Here is an 18,403-nt window from a genome sequence, read left to right as displayed (position 1 = left end):
TAACATATTTTGCATGAAGTCTGTGAAATGCGTTTTCATTTCAGGCTTCTTATCTAAAGTCTTCCGCAGTGACATCAGACGGTGATGAGCGTAACATCTGTTATTTGGTAGCCGTTTACGTGGGTGCCGAAAAGGAAGAGGGGCAACCCAGCTTTTTGTCTCATCCTGGAAGAATTCCTCTTCCATGATCTGTAGGAAGACTGAATCCTCAATGGAGTGTGCTAGCTGGTTGTCATCTTCTGTGGTATTGAAGACTGTTTCTCCAAGATTAGTCACAGTCGATGCATTTTGAATGTCTCTATTGGGTGCGGTTCTCTTTTTCTCATCTTTGCCATTAGGATTTTCTTTCACCTTTATCTTATTCTCACACGTGGCAAAGTGACTTGGTCTGCCATTTTCCAGGATGCAGGTTTTCATAGCACTCACTGTAGTTGTGTTGTGTGCACCTCCTATGCACACCTCTCCAACTATGACCCACCCTAGGTCTAAGCGTTGTGCATATGGGGCGTTTAGTGGACCATTATGCTGGTCTCGAACCTTATGCGCTCTGATAATGTCTCTTCCCAATAGAAGAAGAATGTCTGCATCTGGGTCAAGCGGTGGAATCTTATCTGCCACTCTTTTAAGATGATGGTGGTGACATGCAGCTTCGGGTGTGGGTATCTCTGACCTGTTGTTTGGGATATCATTACACTCTATAAGTGCAGGCAAGGGCATGGTAACTTTCCCATCCAACGCTTCTATCATAAAACTGTGGGCTCTTCTCCCAGATGCTTCTACGACGCCTGCACAGGTTTTCAGTGTGTATGGCATGGTTGCTCCCTTGAGACCAAACATGTCAAAAAACATTACTTTGGTCATCTAAAATGACATACATCTTCTGCCACAGCTCTTGGTGGCCATTTGGATACACATTCACCAGACAGATCTTTGAGCAGGATTTCCCTTGAAACCCATCCCCACATATCTGGGTACATCTGGATGTGACACTCTGTGCCTCTGTGTCCGACCTCTCCCCGCCATTCTCTGTCGAGGAAGTAGGAACTGCATCTGAGCGTGAAGCTGGTCCGGGGTGCAGAGCGGAAATGTGTTTATCGCTGTCACATTCCCCGCATTTTACGATGGCCTCACAAGATTTGGCTTGATGAGTTGTAGAGGCGCAGCAGTGAAAACATATGTTGTTTTCTTTTAAGAACCTTTTCCTCTCTTCCAAGAGCAGTTTTCGAAAACCTCTGCATTTTTGAAGAGAATGAGGCTTGTGGTGCATGGGGCATAGCTTCTCTGGATTTCCTATTTTGGGCTCTGAAGCCATAGATATGTTTGTCTTGTGCACGGAAACAGGTCTCACTTGATTTGACTTTTCTTTTCTGTAAGAATTTGGAAAAGGATCTGGATAGTTAAAACTGGGATCATTTCTCTCTTCAGCCTCTCTGCAGATGAATTCTTTGAAGTAGGAGAAAGGAGGAAAGGCAGCATGATGATCTCTTTTGTATTTGCACCCGTGTGACAGCCACTTGTCTTGGAGATATAAAGGGAGCTTTTCCACAATTGGCTGCACACCTCTTGATGTGTCAAGATACGCTAGACCTGGCAGGTAACCCTCTTGTTTAGCAACGTCAAGTTCAGTAAGCAAGTCAGCCAGTTCTTGTAGTTTTTGACTCTCTCTGTTGTGGATCTTGGGAAAACTCTCAAGCACAAATATGGTGCTCCTCTGGAGCACCATATTTTTTATTTAGTCTTTCCCAGATCATTCTAAGTCCCACATTAGGCTGTCTGATATTCACAGACCGTATTCTGATTGCATGCTCACCTTTCAATTGTGTTGATGAACGTTTCTCTCCAGGCTTCATAGTGTTCGGGTAAGTCATCAAACTTTGTTAGGCCTGAAGAAACCAGCTGGGATTTAGCAAGGAACTTGGCAAGATCTGTAGATGAGTCATTATTGTGGGAGCTGTTTAGATGCGGTCGATTGTCGGGCAGTACCCTGTGCTGGTAGCGCTCATCTTCTTGCTGTGGAAAGTTCATATGGAGTGGCTGAGCATTATTTTGAGGAAAGCTGGCTCCGTTGTCCATGAGCTGGGGCTGTGCATTCTGATTGTAGCTTGGAAATGGAGTGGATGTTGGCGGTAAAGTCAAAACATTCTCTACTTTGGGTTCTTGTGGGAATTGAGCTTGTGTGTGTTGTGTAACATAGTGATCAGTCCTTTTCAATGCACTCTCTGGCAAGGGCAGAAAGTCAAATTCTTTGTTGTTGGATTCATTCACGTCTCCTGCAGCTGCCTCCAACACCTCAGCTTCAGCTTGGGCAGCCTCAGCTTCTTTCTGTAGACTAATATAATCTATCTTGGCTTCTAGTCTGGCCTTTTCGACTCTCAGTTCGCCTTCCTTTATCGTGAATGCTAGTCTGGTTTTCGCCGCCTCTGCTTTGGCTCGCGCCCTGGCTGCTTCATAGCTTACTCTGGAGCTTGTTGATGAGCGTGAAGAGCGTGACCTCTTTGAACTGTGGCGTGAATAAATAGACCCCGATTCAACTTCATCTCGTGAGCCTTCAGCTCTATCTTCCTTTAAAGCTTGTGCTGAGGCGCTTGTGGCCTCCATTGCAGTGTGATGCAGACTGACAATCCTTCACTCTTCTTAACTTCCACGTTGAGTGGTCATCCTTTTACTATGCTGTCCTCACTAAAGTTTGTTGCAGGCAACGTAATTTCAGCTATACAGCTAGCTTAACAATCTTTATTCCCAGCACTTCATCCTCCAAGAAACAGGCCGCTTGTTGTGTTTGGCAGGATTTAATGATGAAAATAAATTCTCTCTCTCTCTTTTTTTGTAAAACTGTACAAAGAAAAGGAATACAAAATACACAATGAAGACATGTTCCATTACACTGGAGAATAACATTGCTCTAGTGAAAAACACAAGACCACAGATGAAGCATCTGCTGAAAACATACAAGCATCTACCTGCCTCCATATAATTTAACTCAAAACAGTGTCAAAACTTACTAATACACATTAAATGTATAGGAACTTACGGATGAAGCCGATATTGTGGACTTTAACACCAGGATTGCAGAGATTGCCATCAGATTACAAATGCTGTCACTGCAGCAGCTAAAGAGCACACTACTTCCTGTAGACCACTTCCTCTACAAAAAAAGACATTCTGCTTAGTTACCACTAGGTGGTAGTAACACTTTTTAAACAACTATAATATGTCCGTTCCATGACAATCTGGGTCATCCTCGTTGAGATGCTGCAGTAGCTGGAGTTTGTAAGGGTGCCATTTGTGAGTAGCTAATATCCGCCGAAGAGATGTTCGACTAATGCCACTCTCCAGTGACATGCGGCGAGTGCTACGTTGTGGGTTCTTGCTGAATGAAGCTAGGACTGATGTTTCTTCATTAGTGACAGTTTTCTTGAGTCCACATTTTGGCAAATCCAACACTGAACCAGTTTCACCAAACTTAGCAAGCAGTTTGCTAACTGTAGCATGGGAGATGGGTGGTCTCGTAGGGTGTCTTGCATTGAAATCTGCTGCAATGACCCGGTTACTGCGTTCACCAGATATCAACACAATTTCGATCCGCTCCTCACGTGTTAACCTCTTCGACATGTTAATCGCTGTAACCAAAGAGAAACTTGTAAATAACTCATGAAAGAATAAAGTTACGTTGAAACCAAGCACACCATTGTTTTTCTTGTGACATTACCAATAAGTTTGATGTGTCACATGACCCTCTTCCTATTGAAAAAACAAAAGTTGTATCCAAGATGGCCGACTTCTAAATGGCCACCATGGTCACCACCCATCTTGAGGAGTTTGCCCCCTCCCATATACTAATATGCCACAAACAGGACTTTAATATCACCAACCATTCCCATGTTATTACGGTGTATCCATATAAATGGCCCACCCTGTACATTGCGTCCTTACCGCTTCAATTCCCACTAAAGCCTTGGGAAACAATGAGGTGTCTGTGAACTACTCAGTTAATGCTAATAATATGATATATGATTCTGGATTTGTGAAACAATGGCCATCCCAGAGGTGCAAAATCTGAATCCGAGACATTCAAGACTGTATTGACCCTCATGTGAGTGACTCCACAGAAATGCCTGACCTCTCCAGATAATCAATGCAATTCAAACTTTATTTTTTCTGTCATAAATGAATAACAACCTTTGCTGTGGAGGGCTTTGCGGTAGGTTTTTGGCAGGTTTAGCTCCTTAGCCAGCGAAGCTGAACTTTGTTAGAATTTCCTTCAGTGTATGCAAACAGAATTTGAACCTACTAGGAAAGAAGAGCTATTAAAGGCATTTATCAATAAATTGATATGATGAAAAAATGAAAGATAGGAAAACTAAAATGTTCAGTTTATGTTTACATACTTGTTTACTATTGGACTGTTTGTCTGTGGTGCTGAATTGGCTATTTAAATCTTTATTTTATCAGGGAACACAATGTTGGATAGCTGTGGAGTTATTTTTGCTGTCAAAAGTCAGAAATGAAAACATTTTTCTCAAATTGATAGAAAAATAATTCCATAGATCACTTGTATCTTTAGTTTAACATTTTGGTTCAAACTCAATTAACGAAATTCATGGGATATGGTGAATTTTTTGCTTAAAGATTTACAGAACTTCAAGAAAATGGTAGAGAAGATAAACTATAAAAATATGGAGTTATCCGTAATGGGGTTTATGGAAAGACAATAAAATAGACACGTTTCTTCCTGTTAAAGAGAGGTTTTACCTTCCCACGGTCCTTAACGTAAAAAGGGCCTCGCTGCTGTGATTTGTTGATAAATAATAAAACTGAGTTGACTTGAACTGAATTAGCATAATAGTTACACAAAAATACCTGTAGATGACCAGATTGTGAACATTGTTGTCAGCTTAGATGTTTATTGTAAATAAAAAAAACCCCAAAGGGTTAGGGTTAGGGTTACACACTAAACACATCTCAAACATAACTGAGTTGTCTCCAAAAGAAATTCACGTTACGGCTTTCATTTAGGAATATGTTTGCCTTTGTAGGAAAAATAAATAATTTAATGCATTTTATTTTGAAAATGTAGGTGCGTGATGTCATCAGAGTGCGACAACACCCACGTTGATAAATCATTAGCAATTTCATCTGCGACTGAAAAGGGACTTTTACCGTTTGAACACAGCCGTGAAAATGTTTTTACAGAAGTGTCTGAAACTCAGTTATTCTTCGAGCCCTGCGCGAGCGGTCAGCCGCTCTCTTTGGTCTCACTGTAACCGTTCAGTTTTGCGCAGACTCTGCGCTGTGGCTCGCTGTCCAACCACAGCCGGGACAGGGCTGCTCTCTTCACAGGACAACATAGGTTTTCGTCTTCTGTCACCCGCTTACAGGTGCACACCTCGTCTTGGTAGTTACCGAGGACTCTCAATTTCACGGAGTGTCAGCAGTGAGGCATTGGGGCAGATTCAGTCAACACACTATCACCTCGTTTACACGTGCAAGGTAGCGCACGCACACTGTGTTGAGGTAGTTTTTGATTATTTTTTCTTTTAAAGTCATGTATATGACACGCAGACTGTGTCCTGTTCGCAGGTTTGCTCCACCAGATCCATGCAGAAGATCTCTAAGCTGGCTTACCACAAAGGTGTCGTCATAGTTACGTGTTCAGGATGCAAGAATCACCACATCATAGCCGATAACCTCAAATGGTTCACCGACTTGGAAGGGAAAAGGTTGGTAGTGCCGTGGACTCCTCACTGATTCAAAACAACATCCCGAGGGTGTATTGGGTCCTTTAATCTGGCAGTATTTGCGGTTCATGTGATTAGAGCGTCTGATCTAATAATAAAACAATGATAAGCATCCCAGAATAATTCTCTGCTGCAAGAAGGGGGGGGGAATTTAACTTAGCCTTAAACATGAATGAAATTCTTGATGTTTTTTGCCCAACAGACAAAGTACAAGTACAAAGTCTCTGTAGGGTAATTTTAACGTTTCCGCTGTAGGAACCACGTGAGAAGCATCCATCTACTAGTATCTACTATTCCTTGGAGTTACTGTATATAGAGCCAGTACCTGACAATCATTTGTCTGCATGAAAAAGCACCATGAATCAGCATTAACTGCATGACTATCGCCTTATATTACTTTAGTGGTATGTATAAACACCAATATAATTGTAAAACTATTAGATTAACCTGGCGGGTTTATCAGTCAGTAATTAGTAATGTCTGATTTATTTGTATTTTTTTTTTACTTTTAATACGACTCTTACGTGTTGTTTAACATAACAACAACATCATAAAATAATATCTGAGACGTGTCTGAATCGCAGCAGGTAATTGATATCTCTGTTTCAGCCAACGACTGCTGCTGCAGTATATTTCAGTATAATTTTCAGTGTTGGTCTTTTGCTTCAGAAACATTGAGGAAATCCTCGCTGCCAAAGGAGAGACAGTGAAGAGGGTTGAAGGAAGTGCTGCTCTGGAGATAGTGATGGATCAGTCCACAGAAGACGAGCCACAGTGTGCTGAAGACACAGAGGAGTCTAGCAGTGATCCAGAAAAACGATAACGCTCTGCTTGTACTGTAATGTTTATACTGTAAAATTTCTATATTTAATTTATTAATAAAATCGCATTGTTTGAAATTGCTTTTGTTTTTTCATCGTGCATTTTGATCATTTTAGTGTACATGATAAGCTTTCAAAAGAAGGTGCTGGAAGAATAAATCCAACAACTAACTGTAGTTGAAGCAAGAATAGTTTTTAATTAAATAATAAAATAACTATCTCGAACTGTAATGTGTGGATAGGAAAACATCGAAGTTATTATTATTATTTTTTGTTGTTGTTGTTATTTATTTAAAAAAAAACATTATTCCGCTCCAAATGACCCTGTGGGCGTTCCGTTGGGAACGACTAATCTCGCGACATCTCGCATCGTCGCGTACAGTAAACGTGTAAACATATATGACAAGTAGTTCTCAGCTAAGCTAGCTATATTTTGCAGTCTATAGAATTGACTGCAATGGACACTGCAGGAGCCCAGGACGAGGCGGACAGGCCCCGCCATCGGCCTTTCCTGATCGGTGTCAGCGGAGGAACGGCCAGCGGCAAGGTCCGTCAAGTTTAGGGCTTGTATGTGATTTAGCATCCCGGCTAGCTTTGCGTACTCTGCCATTGGCGCCAATATTAGCGTTTATCAACCTGACAAAAACAAATGTCACACTCACTTACCCGGGAAATACGTATGTTGGTCATAATTACATGTCTGCTGTGTTCATTTTATACTATATTTGTGACCTGGTGGCGCCCAAGACTTGTCCAGCTAACTAGCCGCTGTAATGAAACTGTCAGTTCTTTATAGACCTGGAGTCAGCTAATAAATACCGAGGTCACTGATACAACGTTTCACTTCAGACTGTTGCTCAGGACATCACCTAAAACAGAATTTAATATTGTGCTTTAATACAATCAAAGGCATTACCGACAACAATAGTCGATTTTTATTTATTTATTTACAGTCGACCGTCTGTGCAAAGATCATGGAGCTCCTGGGTCAGAACAAGGTGGACCACCGCCAGAGGAAGGTGGCAATTATAAGCCAGGACTGCTTCTACAGGGTCCTGACTCCAGATCAAAAAGCCAAAGCGATCAAAGGCCAGTACAACTTCGATCACCCAGGTAGGCTCATGCTACAAGTCGGATATTTTTCCCCTCTGCCAAATCTGATCACGACAGACCCAGTCAGTGTATTTGTAAGATCACTCTAATAGAGGTATAGGAGAGTTAAAGACCTACCTGTATTGTAAAATAACATGCATATATATTTTGTTATGCTGTTTTAAAGGTGTTGTTAATTATAAAAGACATCCAGATATTGTTACTGGATGATCTAAAATCTGTAGTAAATATAAAAGTCCTGTGGCGAAAAAAAAAAAGTAAAACAAAATCAGGAGCAAAACACCACAGAAATAGAAAATTCAAAGTTTGACATGATGAACTGCAATGCTTAGATTTTATTTAGAGTTTGGGATTGCTATTTCTGAGCAGGTGACAATATATGGGCTGGAAGCAGTGCTTTAGTTAAGTACACTTGTGTTAACACGTGTGGGTTTAGTGGGTAATGCTGAACATGGGCTTTTGTGAAATTATGCTCCTTACATGCCTCGTATTATGTACTTCACATATTTATTGATTTAATCATGTTTTTGCTGTTTTATACAGTGAATTAGACACATAAGGCTAGTCCTTCAGTGTTTTGGTTTAATGTCTTTCAGAGGCATTTGACAATGAGTTAATGTACCAAACGTTGAAGGATATCGTGGAGGGGAGGGTAGTCGAAGTGCCAACATATGACTTTGTCACCCATTCCAGGTAGGAAGGAAGCTCTTCGTGGTTCTAAGCCCTGATATTCTTTATAAAAAAATAAAGTCCTCTGTCCTCACCTCATTTATTGTGTTTATAGGCAGGAAGAGAGGATCACAGTTTACCCGGCGGACGTAGTCCTCTTTGAGGGGATCCTCGTTTTCTACCCACAGAAAGTGCGCGACATGTTTCACATGAAGCTGTTTGTGGACACAGATTCAGACGTCAGACTGTCTCGCAGAGGTATCGGTGACTCCCTTACACATGTGAAAACCAGACCAAAAATTTATGTTATTAAAAAAACAAAACAACTTTTTTATGTTTCCTAAGATTTCAAAACTTTCAAAATAACATGAACAAAATAACTTTCATTTACCAGTCTTTGTTGATTTTCTATTAATTTTTAAGTTTAAGATGTCAAACTGTGCTGTTTGTTGGGATTATTGTGGTTTGGTAACAATACGATGATCTAATCCATAAAAAGCTTTATCATCAGAGGCCAAAAATCGAAAACTTGCCAGCAGAACTAAGGGGGCTCATTTTGTTGGCTGACTGGCCAGGTCATGCCCAAAGGTGTATTTGGCTGAGCATTCAACCCTTACATCAGAATCAATTAGCTGAAAAGCTGGCATATCTTGCTGTGGTGCAGTGAACAGTATTTGAAAGTCATGTCCTAAAGAAATGGGGCGAAAAGATCCAACAAAAGCCAGACACAGGATCTGGCCGTTCAATAGATCTGTCACTGAAGCTTCATCAGAAATGGTCTCAGTGGAAGGGTGGCTGTCAAGAAGCCGTTGTTAAGGAGGGGAAACAGGAAGAAAAGGCTGAGGTATACCAAATAACAGAAAAACTACACTATAAATCAGTGGCAACGGGTCTTAAGGCGTGATGAATCTGAATTTCTAAATTTTAGGTTTAGATGGCTGTCTATATACAGAGGAGGTCAGGAGAGCGTTTAGTCATCTGCCCATCACAGCGGAGGCTCTGTCATGGTTTAAGGCTGCATTTCGACCAGTGGCTTTGGGGATCTTGTCAAAATTGAAGGAATTATGAACACAGAAAGTTGCGGTCAGAAATTGATCGAACATACAGAACCATCTGGAAAATGTGTGATATAAAGCAGCTTGAGTTTTTATCATGACGATGATCTCAAACAAACTATTAATGCAGCAAAAACACAGATGGATTAAAAAACAATCATACAATGGAACATTATAGGTCATGGATTGGCCTCCCCAGTGTCCTGAGCTGGACATTACTGAAGCATTGTGGGATCCTCCTGACAGAGAGCAAAACAAAAGGCAGCCAACACCCAAAGACGCCTGGAGCACTATTCCTGCAGGCTACTTGCAGAAATGACAAGAGCGAGACCTGTGTTCATCAGAACTAATATTCCAAATCCCTAGAACTCAATTTTTCTTTATATACGTGTATTTCCATGCAAGTTTGAATAAATTACTGTACCCATTTCCTATTTTTTTTCTAGCAAAATATAAAGAAACTGAGAATGACTCACAAATTTTGTACCATAGTAATATTAATAGATATTACAGACAGTGAAATGAAGAAAACACAAATATGGGAAAGTTCAGTTGTTCTTGATGGCATCATCACTTGTCTTTGGGATTCAGTTTTTGGTCTAATCTTTATATGCTGAGTCACATTTTTACAGTTGATATTACTTCATACCCTACTTTTTTCTTTTTTTTTTCTTCTCCTGTAGTTCTGCGAGACATGAGCAGAGGGAGAGACCTTGAGCAGATTCTCAGTCAGTATACAACATTTGTGAAGCCAGCTTTTGAAGAGTTTTGTTTGCCTGTAAGTGTGGTGGTCAGCCCCGATTATGCGCTTATTTGTTCAGCTTCCTATTCTGTTAAGCAGACACACGTTACGTTTGTTTCTAAAGACATTTTGTTCTTCCCAGACTAAGAAGTATGCAGATGTCATCATTCCAAGAGGAGTCGACAATATGGGTGAGTGCTTTTTCCTTAAGAAAATAAATACATTTCAGCATTTTCTTGCTCTCTGTAGAGTCAAAAAACAGAAAAACTCCAACTTGTTTTTTTTTTATATCCATCAGTGGCCATTAACCTCATTGTGCAGCACATCCAAGATATTTTAAATGGCGAAATCTGCAAATGGCAGCGTGGATCCGTGAACGGCCAAGCACGTGCTCTTAAACGGGTCCTGTCTGAGCAAGGTGACCTACAGAACGGATCCGCCAACGCCCCAGGAAAGAGGGTCCTCCTGGAGCCCAGCAGTCGGCCTCACTGAGACTGTATAGATTTGAATCGATTGGCTTTGAGCTTTAATCGCTGCTACAGATTGTATTTAATTTTTTTTTTTCTAAATGTGAAGTGTGTCGGACACGCTCTGCATTATTTTAAAATATTACCCATAATCACATGTTGCAGGGATTTAGTGCTGCAACGTCTTTCCCATTTAACTGCAGTTATTGGTGCATTAACAGACTCTTGAATATGTTTTTTGTTTTTAAACAAGCAGTCTTCCATGATGCTTTCATTTGTTTTTTTTCAGTGTTAAGTCCAGTCATGTGACCTGTGTCTGAGACTGGAGGTCTTATAATTGAGGTAGGAAGTGTTTCTGTACAGTAGATGCTGACCTATAGTCACGCTTTTGCACTTGGAGTGACCCTACTGTTAAACTGAGTCACGCTTCTTTATTGCTTTCAGATTAATATATTGAAATGATAATGCAGATGTCTTGTACGTTTCTCTTTTAAATCAAGTCAGAGCCAGATGTGTTGCACCTAGTTTCATATCGAGCACATCCTTAATTATTTAATAATGGATCTATGCCTTAATTTGTTTACTTCCACTCGTTATTTGTGTACGACAATAAACGGAAACTGTTAAACTTTATTCAAGTGTCAGTCGATTTGAGAAAAGGAGGGTGGGGTGGAATGGGGGTGGTGGATCTTGTGACCAACACAGTGTGTATAGAAAGAGCCGTTTGCTTTATTGGAGTTTGAGAGCACAGTGTGATGTGTTGGTTTTATCCCCAAAAAGGAATAAAAAAAAAAAAAGATTTTACTACAGCACATTTTTGGAATGACACACACACACACAAGTCACAGAGGACTTCAGTCACACACAGTCTTTCACACACTAACATGACCGGGACGTGACTGTGATTGCCTGATGGTTTCTCTACACTTGAACACGGCACTCGATGATTCAGAATGATGTACACAGATCACAGCATCTTTAGTTATTTATCTTTTTGTGTTTTTGCTTTGCTTATCTTTTTTTTTTCCTTTCAAGCGCACGTGTATGGCACTTGGGAGAAGCGGAGCTCTTCTCATAAGCATAAACATCCTTTTTAAGAACAAAAGGAGCACTGTATATAATACATTTCATAACCATACATGATTCTTACACAAAAATGTTTCAAAACATAGGTTTCCAGTCTATCATGGCCATCCTCTCCTCCAAGTCCAAATCTCCCACCTCCCAGCCTCGTGCCCACAGCGAGCCCTCGGGGGTCTGCAGCCTGCCCGTAGATGTCACAGTTTGTGTCAGGCTGCCGTTTGAGAGGAACTCGAGTAGGAAGAGGGCTGAAGAAAACTAATAGATGGCACATACATGAGGAAGAGGAAGGAGCGGCTTGAGAGTAATGGACCATTCAGCTCACACACTCACATGCGCGCGCACACACACACATGCGCGCGTGCGTGCACACACACTCGCGCAGCAGCTCCACTCTAAAACAGAAAGCCCAGGGAGCAGACTTTGGTCATTTCCGTAGTGTCTCCCTGTGATTCTTCCCCTCCTTGGCACCGGTCTACCTGTTGTCTCGCCGCAGCCACAGAATGTCTCCAATAATCCCAATTATAATCTCCCCGAGCAGTAGAGCTCTTTGTAAACCTCGATGACGCTTCAGTTGTCTGTAGTTTGTTCTCAACCCCCTCCCCCCACCCACAATGAGTCTCCCATCAGCCTCGGCGGGTAGCTTCCGTTCGTCTCTCTTTCAGTCTGTAGTAAAGTGGAGTTAGTGTCATGAAGCACAGTTGGAGGTCAGTGTTGGAGGCCCTCCTCCCCTCCGCGGGCCCTAGGTCTTCTCCTCGCGGTCCGTCTTGCGTCTCGAGATGTTTCTGGGTTTTATCTTCAGTGACAGCTCCCAGAGAGCCTCCTCGGCCAGGTGATCGCTGAAGTCGTTGAAGAACGAGACGATGTCTTCGTTGCGCTTCAGCTCATAATGCCTGAGATGAGGAGAGGTAATTCATTACTGAGAAAGCAAAGCAGTCTGTGTGAAGATGACAGCCATGTTTTATGACATTAAAATTTAATGGAGAACAAAGCAGGAACACATTAGCGTTCCTTCCAGTGGCAAACGATGATGACATTTATTGCTGCGATTGATGTGTTCAGTGGCTTCTTATTAAATCCTACTTATTCCGATGGACCTACACTTGTTGGAAGCGCCGCATACTGTCCAGAATGTTGAACTGCTGCCAGCGTTTGGAGAAATTGACCTTCCCGTCGATCAGGTCAGGGTTCCCCAGGTGGACGAAGGTCAGGTCCTGGAGGATGAGACCCCTGTGGAGAAGAGTGGAAGGAATAAATGAACCAGTCATGCTTAGACGCCCATCTCGATGAGTCATGCACATTTACTCACAAGTACGGGATGCATGGGGGCTCCACTTCAGCCAGTGCAGCTCTGTATGCCCTGAAGGAGGAGGAGCTGTCGATCAGCGTGCAATACTCCTCCAATCCCTGAGGGAGAAGATTTGGGGATGTTTATTAAATTAAATAACAGTTGTGATACCCGAGGAGATTTTTAATTTCTCTTCCTAAATTCGCAATCGTCTCACCTCTGAGGTCTGCTTCTGCCACTCCAACCTCCTGATGGGGGCCGAGTCCAAAGCAGACAGTATTGCCAAGTAGGAGTTGAAGTTATTCAACTTTCTTAAGTGCTGTAATAAAAATAAATATGACTGTTAAATGCTGTTAAACAGGGAAACTCCTGATGATTTGTACGGTTTGTAAGACTTAAACCAACCTTCATTATCTTAATGAACTTGAGAAGCAGCTTTTCTCTGTCTTGAGCTTTCTCTTGCTGAATTATCAAAGAGCGAACCCTGCAAGGAGAAAGAGAGAGACACGGCGGGGTGTCGGCGTTTATTGAGGCGAGATGGTATGAGAGGAAAGCCACAGAATTTAATTATAGGGGAGGAGATGTTGAGTTAAGCGTTACAGTGTCTGATGAGGTTTGTGTTTAGTTTTTTTTTTGTCATACCAATAGCTCATGTTGTTAAAGTGCTCTGTGAACTGAGTCAGGTTCGGACTCTTCTCCTCATTCTGCTCCTTGGCCCAAAGTAGAACTTCGGGAATCTGAAGGAAAACACAGAGGAGAGCAGAGCACAAGGTTGGGATTGGTTATGTGTCAAACCACAAATAATCAGCAGATCGGTGAAAGATTTAACGCAGCAACGAAGGCACCGTACCTCAATTTTATAAAAAAGTTCAGCATCGAGAAGTGTGAGCTGATCGGCGATCTCGTGACTGCGGAAGTCGTGAAGAGTTCCAGGCCTGATGAAAAACACACAAATCATTAGATGGAGTCTGAAACTGAAGCGACACAACCTCCTACTTTCCCATCTGTCCCGAAGAGCAAAAAAGCCTTACAAACACAACAACAGTCATCTCGAGGTGCTTTATGCTGTAAGGTAAAGACCCAACAATCAGACAACCACTTTGACCAAACTCTTGGTGACAGCGGGAAGGAAAAACTCCCTTTTAACTGGAAGAAACTGCATTTATGGCCATTGCTATATGTCAAGGCACATCCCCACAGGAAGTGACTAGCAGAGACAAAAGAAAGTCAATGACATTCACATGTCCACAGGCAAAAAACCACTACGTGTCATATGAAGTGGGTGGGTAACAAATGAAACTTTCCTCAACTTCAAGGGGGATAGTTGAAATGGCTGCCAATTAGATCGCAGGATGCCAATGATTGACAGGTGACAGGGCGGCAAATATACAACACACACAAAGCAGAACCGCCAAAACTGTAGTTCTAGCATAAAAGATGGATGTAGTGGGTGCTGCTATACGTCGTGTGGATGAGTGGTAGACCATCCACATAATGGCAGCCCTCCCTGAACCTGAGTCTGTTTCTGCTGGAAGTTTCTTCCTGTTTAAAGGGAGTTTTTCCTTCCTATTTACACCAAGTACTTGCTCATAGGGGGTCACCTGATTGTTGTGACTTTCCCTGTATTATTGTAGGGTCTGTACCTTACAAAATAAAGCACCTTCAGGTGCTCTATGAATAAAATAAAACTGAACTGAACTGAAGACTGTTGCAGGGTTCCTGGGTTCAACTTTGCCTCAGTGTTACTGCAGAGTCCAGAATCAATGGGTGACCTCACTGCGGCTATGTCCATCATTTATATACAGGCTATGGTTCAATTAATTCCAAAACACTTTACAAAACAATTTAAATGGAAACTATGGTGCAATGAACACCCTGTTGTGGCACACAGCTGAGCCACTAACTCGGCCTTTTTAATATAGCGGATTGATACATAGTGCACACATAGCTGCTGATTGGGTAACCCTTTTGATACAGCTACCAAATGAGAGAAAATAAACCATTGCACAATCTTTCACACCACTTGAGGGACACGTTGTTTAATCCAGAAACTACAGAAAAACTGTGCACCGCTTTCCGATTTTTATTTGTGTCCTTGATCGTCCCCGCCTGGCTTCACTCCTGTTAGCGCTGTCACTGTCCACCTATCCTGTGCCAAACTGTCAGTGCTCCAACCTTCCACTTAGAATTCATTTACCCGGACTGTCTGATCATCTTCACTTTCATCAGAATTACTAAGCTATTTCTTATATTACCTCAAACTGGTCGACTGATTATTAATTAGTACAGAGAAATTATTTTAATACAGCACCCTGTGTCGATAAAATAGCTGCTTAATGAAGTTAAAATGGAATCTGATATTAAGATACATCTCAGTACACAACGCTTTACTCCCCAAATGTTTAACTGCAGCCATGATATCATCTGGGAATCATTAAATTGGTTTAAGATTCTATGACTGCAGTCTTGTGGTTTCTGATTGCAAGTCTGCCAGGCACTGAATCCAACCCTGCTTGTTATCCTTAAAGGTACAGAGCTATAAGAGAAGCACTGCATTTTTCCGTCATCCCCATCCCCATGCACGCCTCAAAAAGACTTGACTTGAAACTCCCACAGTACCTTGCAGAGACCCCTCGTGCCGCGAGGGGCTTGAGTGAGTTAGTGTAACGCAGCAGCTTCTTTTGCTCCACCTTATCCAGGATATTCTTGCGGAGCACACGGGCGAGACTGAGTTCGCCATTACACACTAGTGTGAACACCAGGTCCATGAGCTGTTTCAAAATGTCCTCGGTCAGCTCTACCAGGCTGGATGACACAGAAGGGACAAAAGAAATCTGTCAGCTCAATAAAGCAGTCAAAAGGTAACAAAAGAAGGACAACGGGGAACAATAACTACTCACCACAGCTCATCTACCACACGAACCAGCACGAAGAACGTGTTCTTGCTCACTCGTTTCTTGAAGGTGTCTGGACTATGGCAGAACGTGGTATATGTGCTTTGTGGTTAAGGACAGTGACAACAGTGTTTAATGTGGAATTAAAAATAAGAAAAAGCTTGATACTTCATGATACTTCCAAGAAGCGGCAGATGAATGAATCATCAATTCATCAGGGACTTGTCCCAGTACGGTTCTTACCCAAAATAAGTGAACTATGAATATATAACATATTACATGTTTCCCTTTTAAAAAATAATGCATTTCTTCACTCATTTACTTCATGTAAAAGGTAATCAGTTACACTGCTTGTTATATCACTTCTGCATTACTCTGCAACATCACGGTGCAGAGTAATCACACACGCCCACATATCTAGCCCTATCCCACCAAGGAGTACATACACAACATCTTTCTTTAATATAAGGACAAAGTCAGGAGTGAAGAGCACTTTACAAAAAACTGTCATGGCAACAGCAGTGTACTGTAGGGATACTTACAGATAGATAATGCTCCCACTATTTTGTGTAAGGAGTCCTAAATAGAACTGAAGTCATGTTTGCAGATGTTTTGCATTTGTTTCCAGCTTTGGTGTGGTTTTCCCTTTACAGTCACATTCTTTTCCATTTATGTAGTACATAAATTCAAAATAATTTGCTTATTAAACAGCATCAAAGGTATGTTATGTACATTGAAGAAATCAAGAGTCACCTTAGTTCAGACAGGCCACTGAGCCAAGCTTTGGATAAAGAACCTTCTACTCAATCAGCTGTAAGCCACTTTGATACCCACCTCCACTTCAGCTTCTCTTGTTTTCCTTGATTCCTGCTCTAAGAGTTGTACTGTGAGGTGAGAATAATGGGTACCTGTCTAGATCACCAAGGTAACTTGTGTGTTCAGCTTTTTGTCTTAACTGTGGGTGCCACATTTTCTCTGTTATTTCAAACAGCATCCTGTAAGTCTACACAAGGAATATGTATACATGCAACCATGAGGCCCAGCTTTGAAGTTACAGCAGTGGAAACCATGCATCGCATTTTTTTCTGGAATTTGCAAAACAGAAAATCTTTAATTTCTTGTTATGTTTGGTCCTAATCTGCTGAACAGTCTCCCACACTCTGCTTTTATTAATTAGTGTCCCACTCTGAATGCTGAACTATGGTGCAGGGTGTTTTTGCAGAGTCATTAGCCTCAACACATGGCCAGAATACCTGCAGAGTTCTTAACGGTTTTATTGACAACTGCTCTTTGTCTATAAAGTTGAGCCAATATTGTAAAGACCTCATCATCATTTCTGACAACCACCTGAGCCTGAATAATTTGCCGAGTCTTGTTTTATGCAGCTTAGGAGTCCCAGCAAGGTCAGATCAATTTGATCCAAAAGTATAGACGCTTTCATCTCGTTTAGGTTAGATTATTGCAGTTTGTTATACACTTGTTTGTGGAAACAACGTTTACAGAGCACAGCTGGACTAAAATGCAGTGGCCAGACTTCTTTACTAAAACCACACAAAAAGCGAACACATCACCCCTGATTTAGCTTCTCTTCAGCTAATTCTAAAACACTAACTTATAATTGTGTTAACTTATACTGTGCTGTGGGTTTGCACCAAAGTACAAAGTGTACACCAAAGTGTATCATCTTTCCCCAGCAATGATGTTTTAATTATTTTAGATTTGCTTTTAATTTACCTGTTTTCTATTTTTAATTTTCTTTATTGCTCACTTTTAATCTCCTTGTGCTGCCAGTATTCCTACACCTATCACCGTTTCACTTTTATCTCTGTTTGTCTTGTGATGCACTTTATAACTTTGATCTTTCAAAGGTTCTATTTAAATAAAGTTGATTTTTTTCCAAATGCTGCTGGAATTGCAGCTTCTGGAAGACAGATCAGAAAACTGATCACATAGATTTTATTGGTTACGTATCATCAAGAATACCTATTTAGTCAATAAAATTTAAACCAGGCTATGAGACAGAGTCAGAGCTGAACACATCGATCTGCCTTTAAGGCTTATGCCTTTAAGTTTCAGAGCTCTGATGTGCAGCAGTTACAGCAGCACAGAGAGCACACAGAGCAGTAATATAAATATATTAACATATTTATATTTCCCCTCTGTGCGCTTGTGTTGACCAAATCATGAAATGTGCAATTTTCTGCAGCATTACTCTCCAGTCTTCAGGACAGTCTTATGGTCCATTTTGTGGAGAAAGAGTCAAACAACACGTCAAACATCCCTTTTACAGGAGCCTGAAGCAGAAAGCCTGGGTTAACATAAAAAGCTGATAACCACCATTGTGACACTTATGATCTCCCACTGGAGTTTTAGATTCTGGCAGGCCAGCTAATGCAAAGCAAGCCTCCCCATTTCCACCATGCTTAGAAAAAAAAACCACCTTTTTGAACTCAACCTGGAGCTTTGCTTAAGTTCTGCAGATGTAAGTGATGATTTTTTTGACTTGTCCTGTCTGAACTCAGAAAACACAACAAAA

General features: G+C 41.5%; 3 protein-coding genes across 11 annotated transcripts in view; 2 read left to right on the top strand and 1 right to left on the bottom strand.

Moving 5' to 3' along the window:
* The first annotated feature begins 5,083 nt into the window (after positions 1 to 5,083).
* dnlz (DNL-type zinc finger) lies at positions 5,084 to 6,651 on the top strand. Its single transcript, XM_085166632.1, has 3 exons — positions 5,084 to 5,490; positions 5,581 to 5,720; positions 6,408 to 6,651. The coding sequence occupies exons 1-3, from the start codon at positions 5,182 to 5,184 to the stop codon at positions 6,559 to 6,561; spliced, it is 603 nt and encodes a 200-aa protein (XP_085022758.1). The 5' UTR covers positions 5,084 to 5,181; the 3' UTR covers positions 6,562 to 6,651.
* Positions 6,652 to 6,884: 233 nt separating this feature from the next.
* On the top strand, positions 6,885 to 11,238 carry uck1 (uridine-cytidine kinase 1). Its single transcript, XM_085166631.1, has 7 exons — positions 6,885 to 7,106; positions 7,513 to 7,672; positions 8,269 to 8,365; positions 8,457 to 8,599; positions 10,080 to 10,174; positions 10,281 to 10,329; positions 10,437 to 11,238. Exons 1-7 carry the CDS (start codon positions 7,017 to 7,019, stop codon positions 10,628 to 10,630), a joined length of 828 nt encoding a protein of 275 aa, XP_085022757.1. The 5' UTR covers positions 6,885 to 7,016; the 3' UTR covers positions 10,631 to 11,238.
* Positions 11,239 to 11,314: 76 nt separating this feature from the next.
* Positions 11,315 to 18,403, bottom strand: part of rapgef1b (Rap guanine nucleotide exchange factor (GEF) 1b) — a 50,873-nt gene continuing 43,784 nt past the window's right edge. For all 9 annotated transcript variants that reach the window (XM_085166621.1, XM_085166620.1, XM_085166624.1 and 6 more), the window contains 9 exons: positions 15,874 to 15,966; positions 15,593 to 15,778; positions 13,824 to 13,908; positions 13,616 to 13,710; positions 13,379 to 13,457; positions 13,191 to 13,292; positions 12,995 to 13,092; positions 12,787 to 12,915; positions 11,315 to 12,578 (listed from right to left, as the gene is read on the bottom strand). In XM_085166621.1, coding sequence (XP_085022747.1) covers positions 12,428 to 12,578; positions 12,787 to 12,915; positions 12,995 to 13,092; positions 13,191 to 13,292; positions 13,379 to 13,457; positions 13,616 to 13,710; positions 13,824 to 13,908; positions 15,593 to 15,778; positions 15,874 to 15,966 — 1,018 coding nt within the window. In that variant the 3' untranslated portion in view covers positions 11,315 to 12,427. The remainder of the gene's footprint in view (positions 12,579 to 12,786; positions 12,916 to 12,994; positions 13,093 to 13,190; positions 13,293 to 13,378; positions 13,458 to 13,615; positions 13,711 to 13,823; positions 13,909 to 15,592; positions 15,779 to 15,873; positions 15,967 to 18,403) is intronic.

The sequence above is a fragment of the Neolamprologus multifasciatus genome, chromosome 7, assembly GCF_963576455.1.
Source record: "Neolamprologus multifasciatus chromosome 7, fNeoMul1.2, whole genome shotgun sequence".
In the NCBI taxonomy this organism is placed as follows: Eukaryota; Metazoa; Chordata; class Actinopteri; order Cichliformes; family Cichlidae; genus Neolamprologus; species Neolamprologus multifasciatus.
This window is presented reverse-complemented; position numbering and strand designations above follow the sequence as displayed.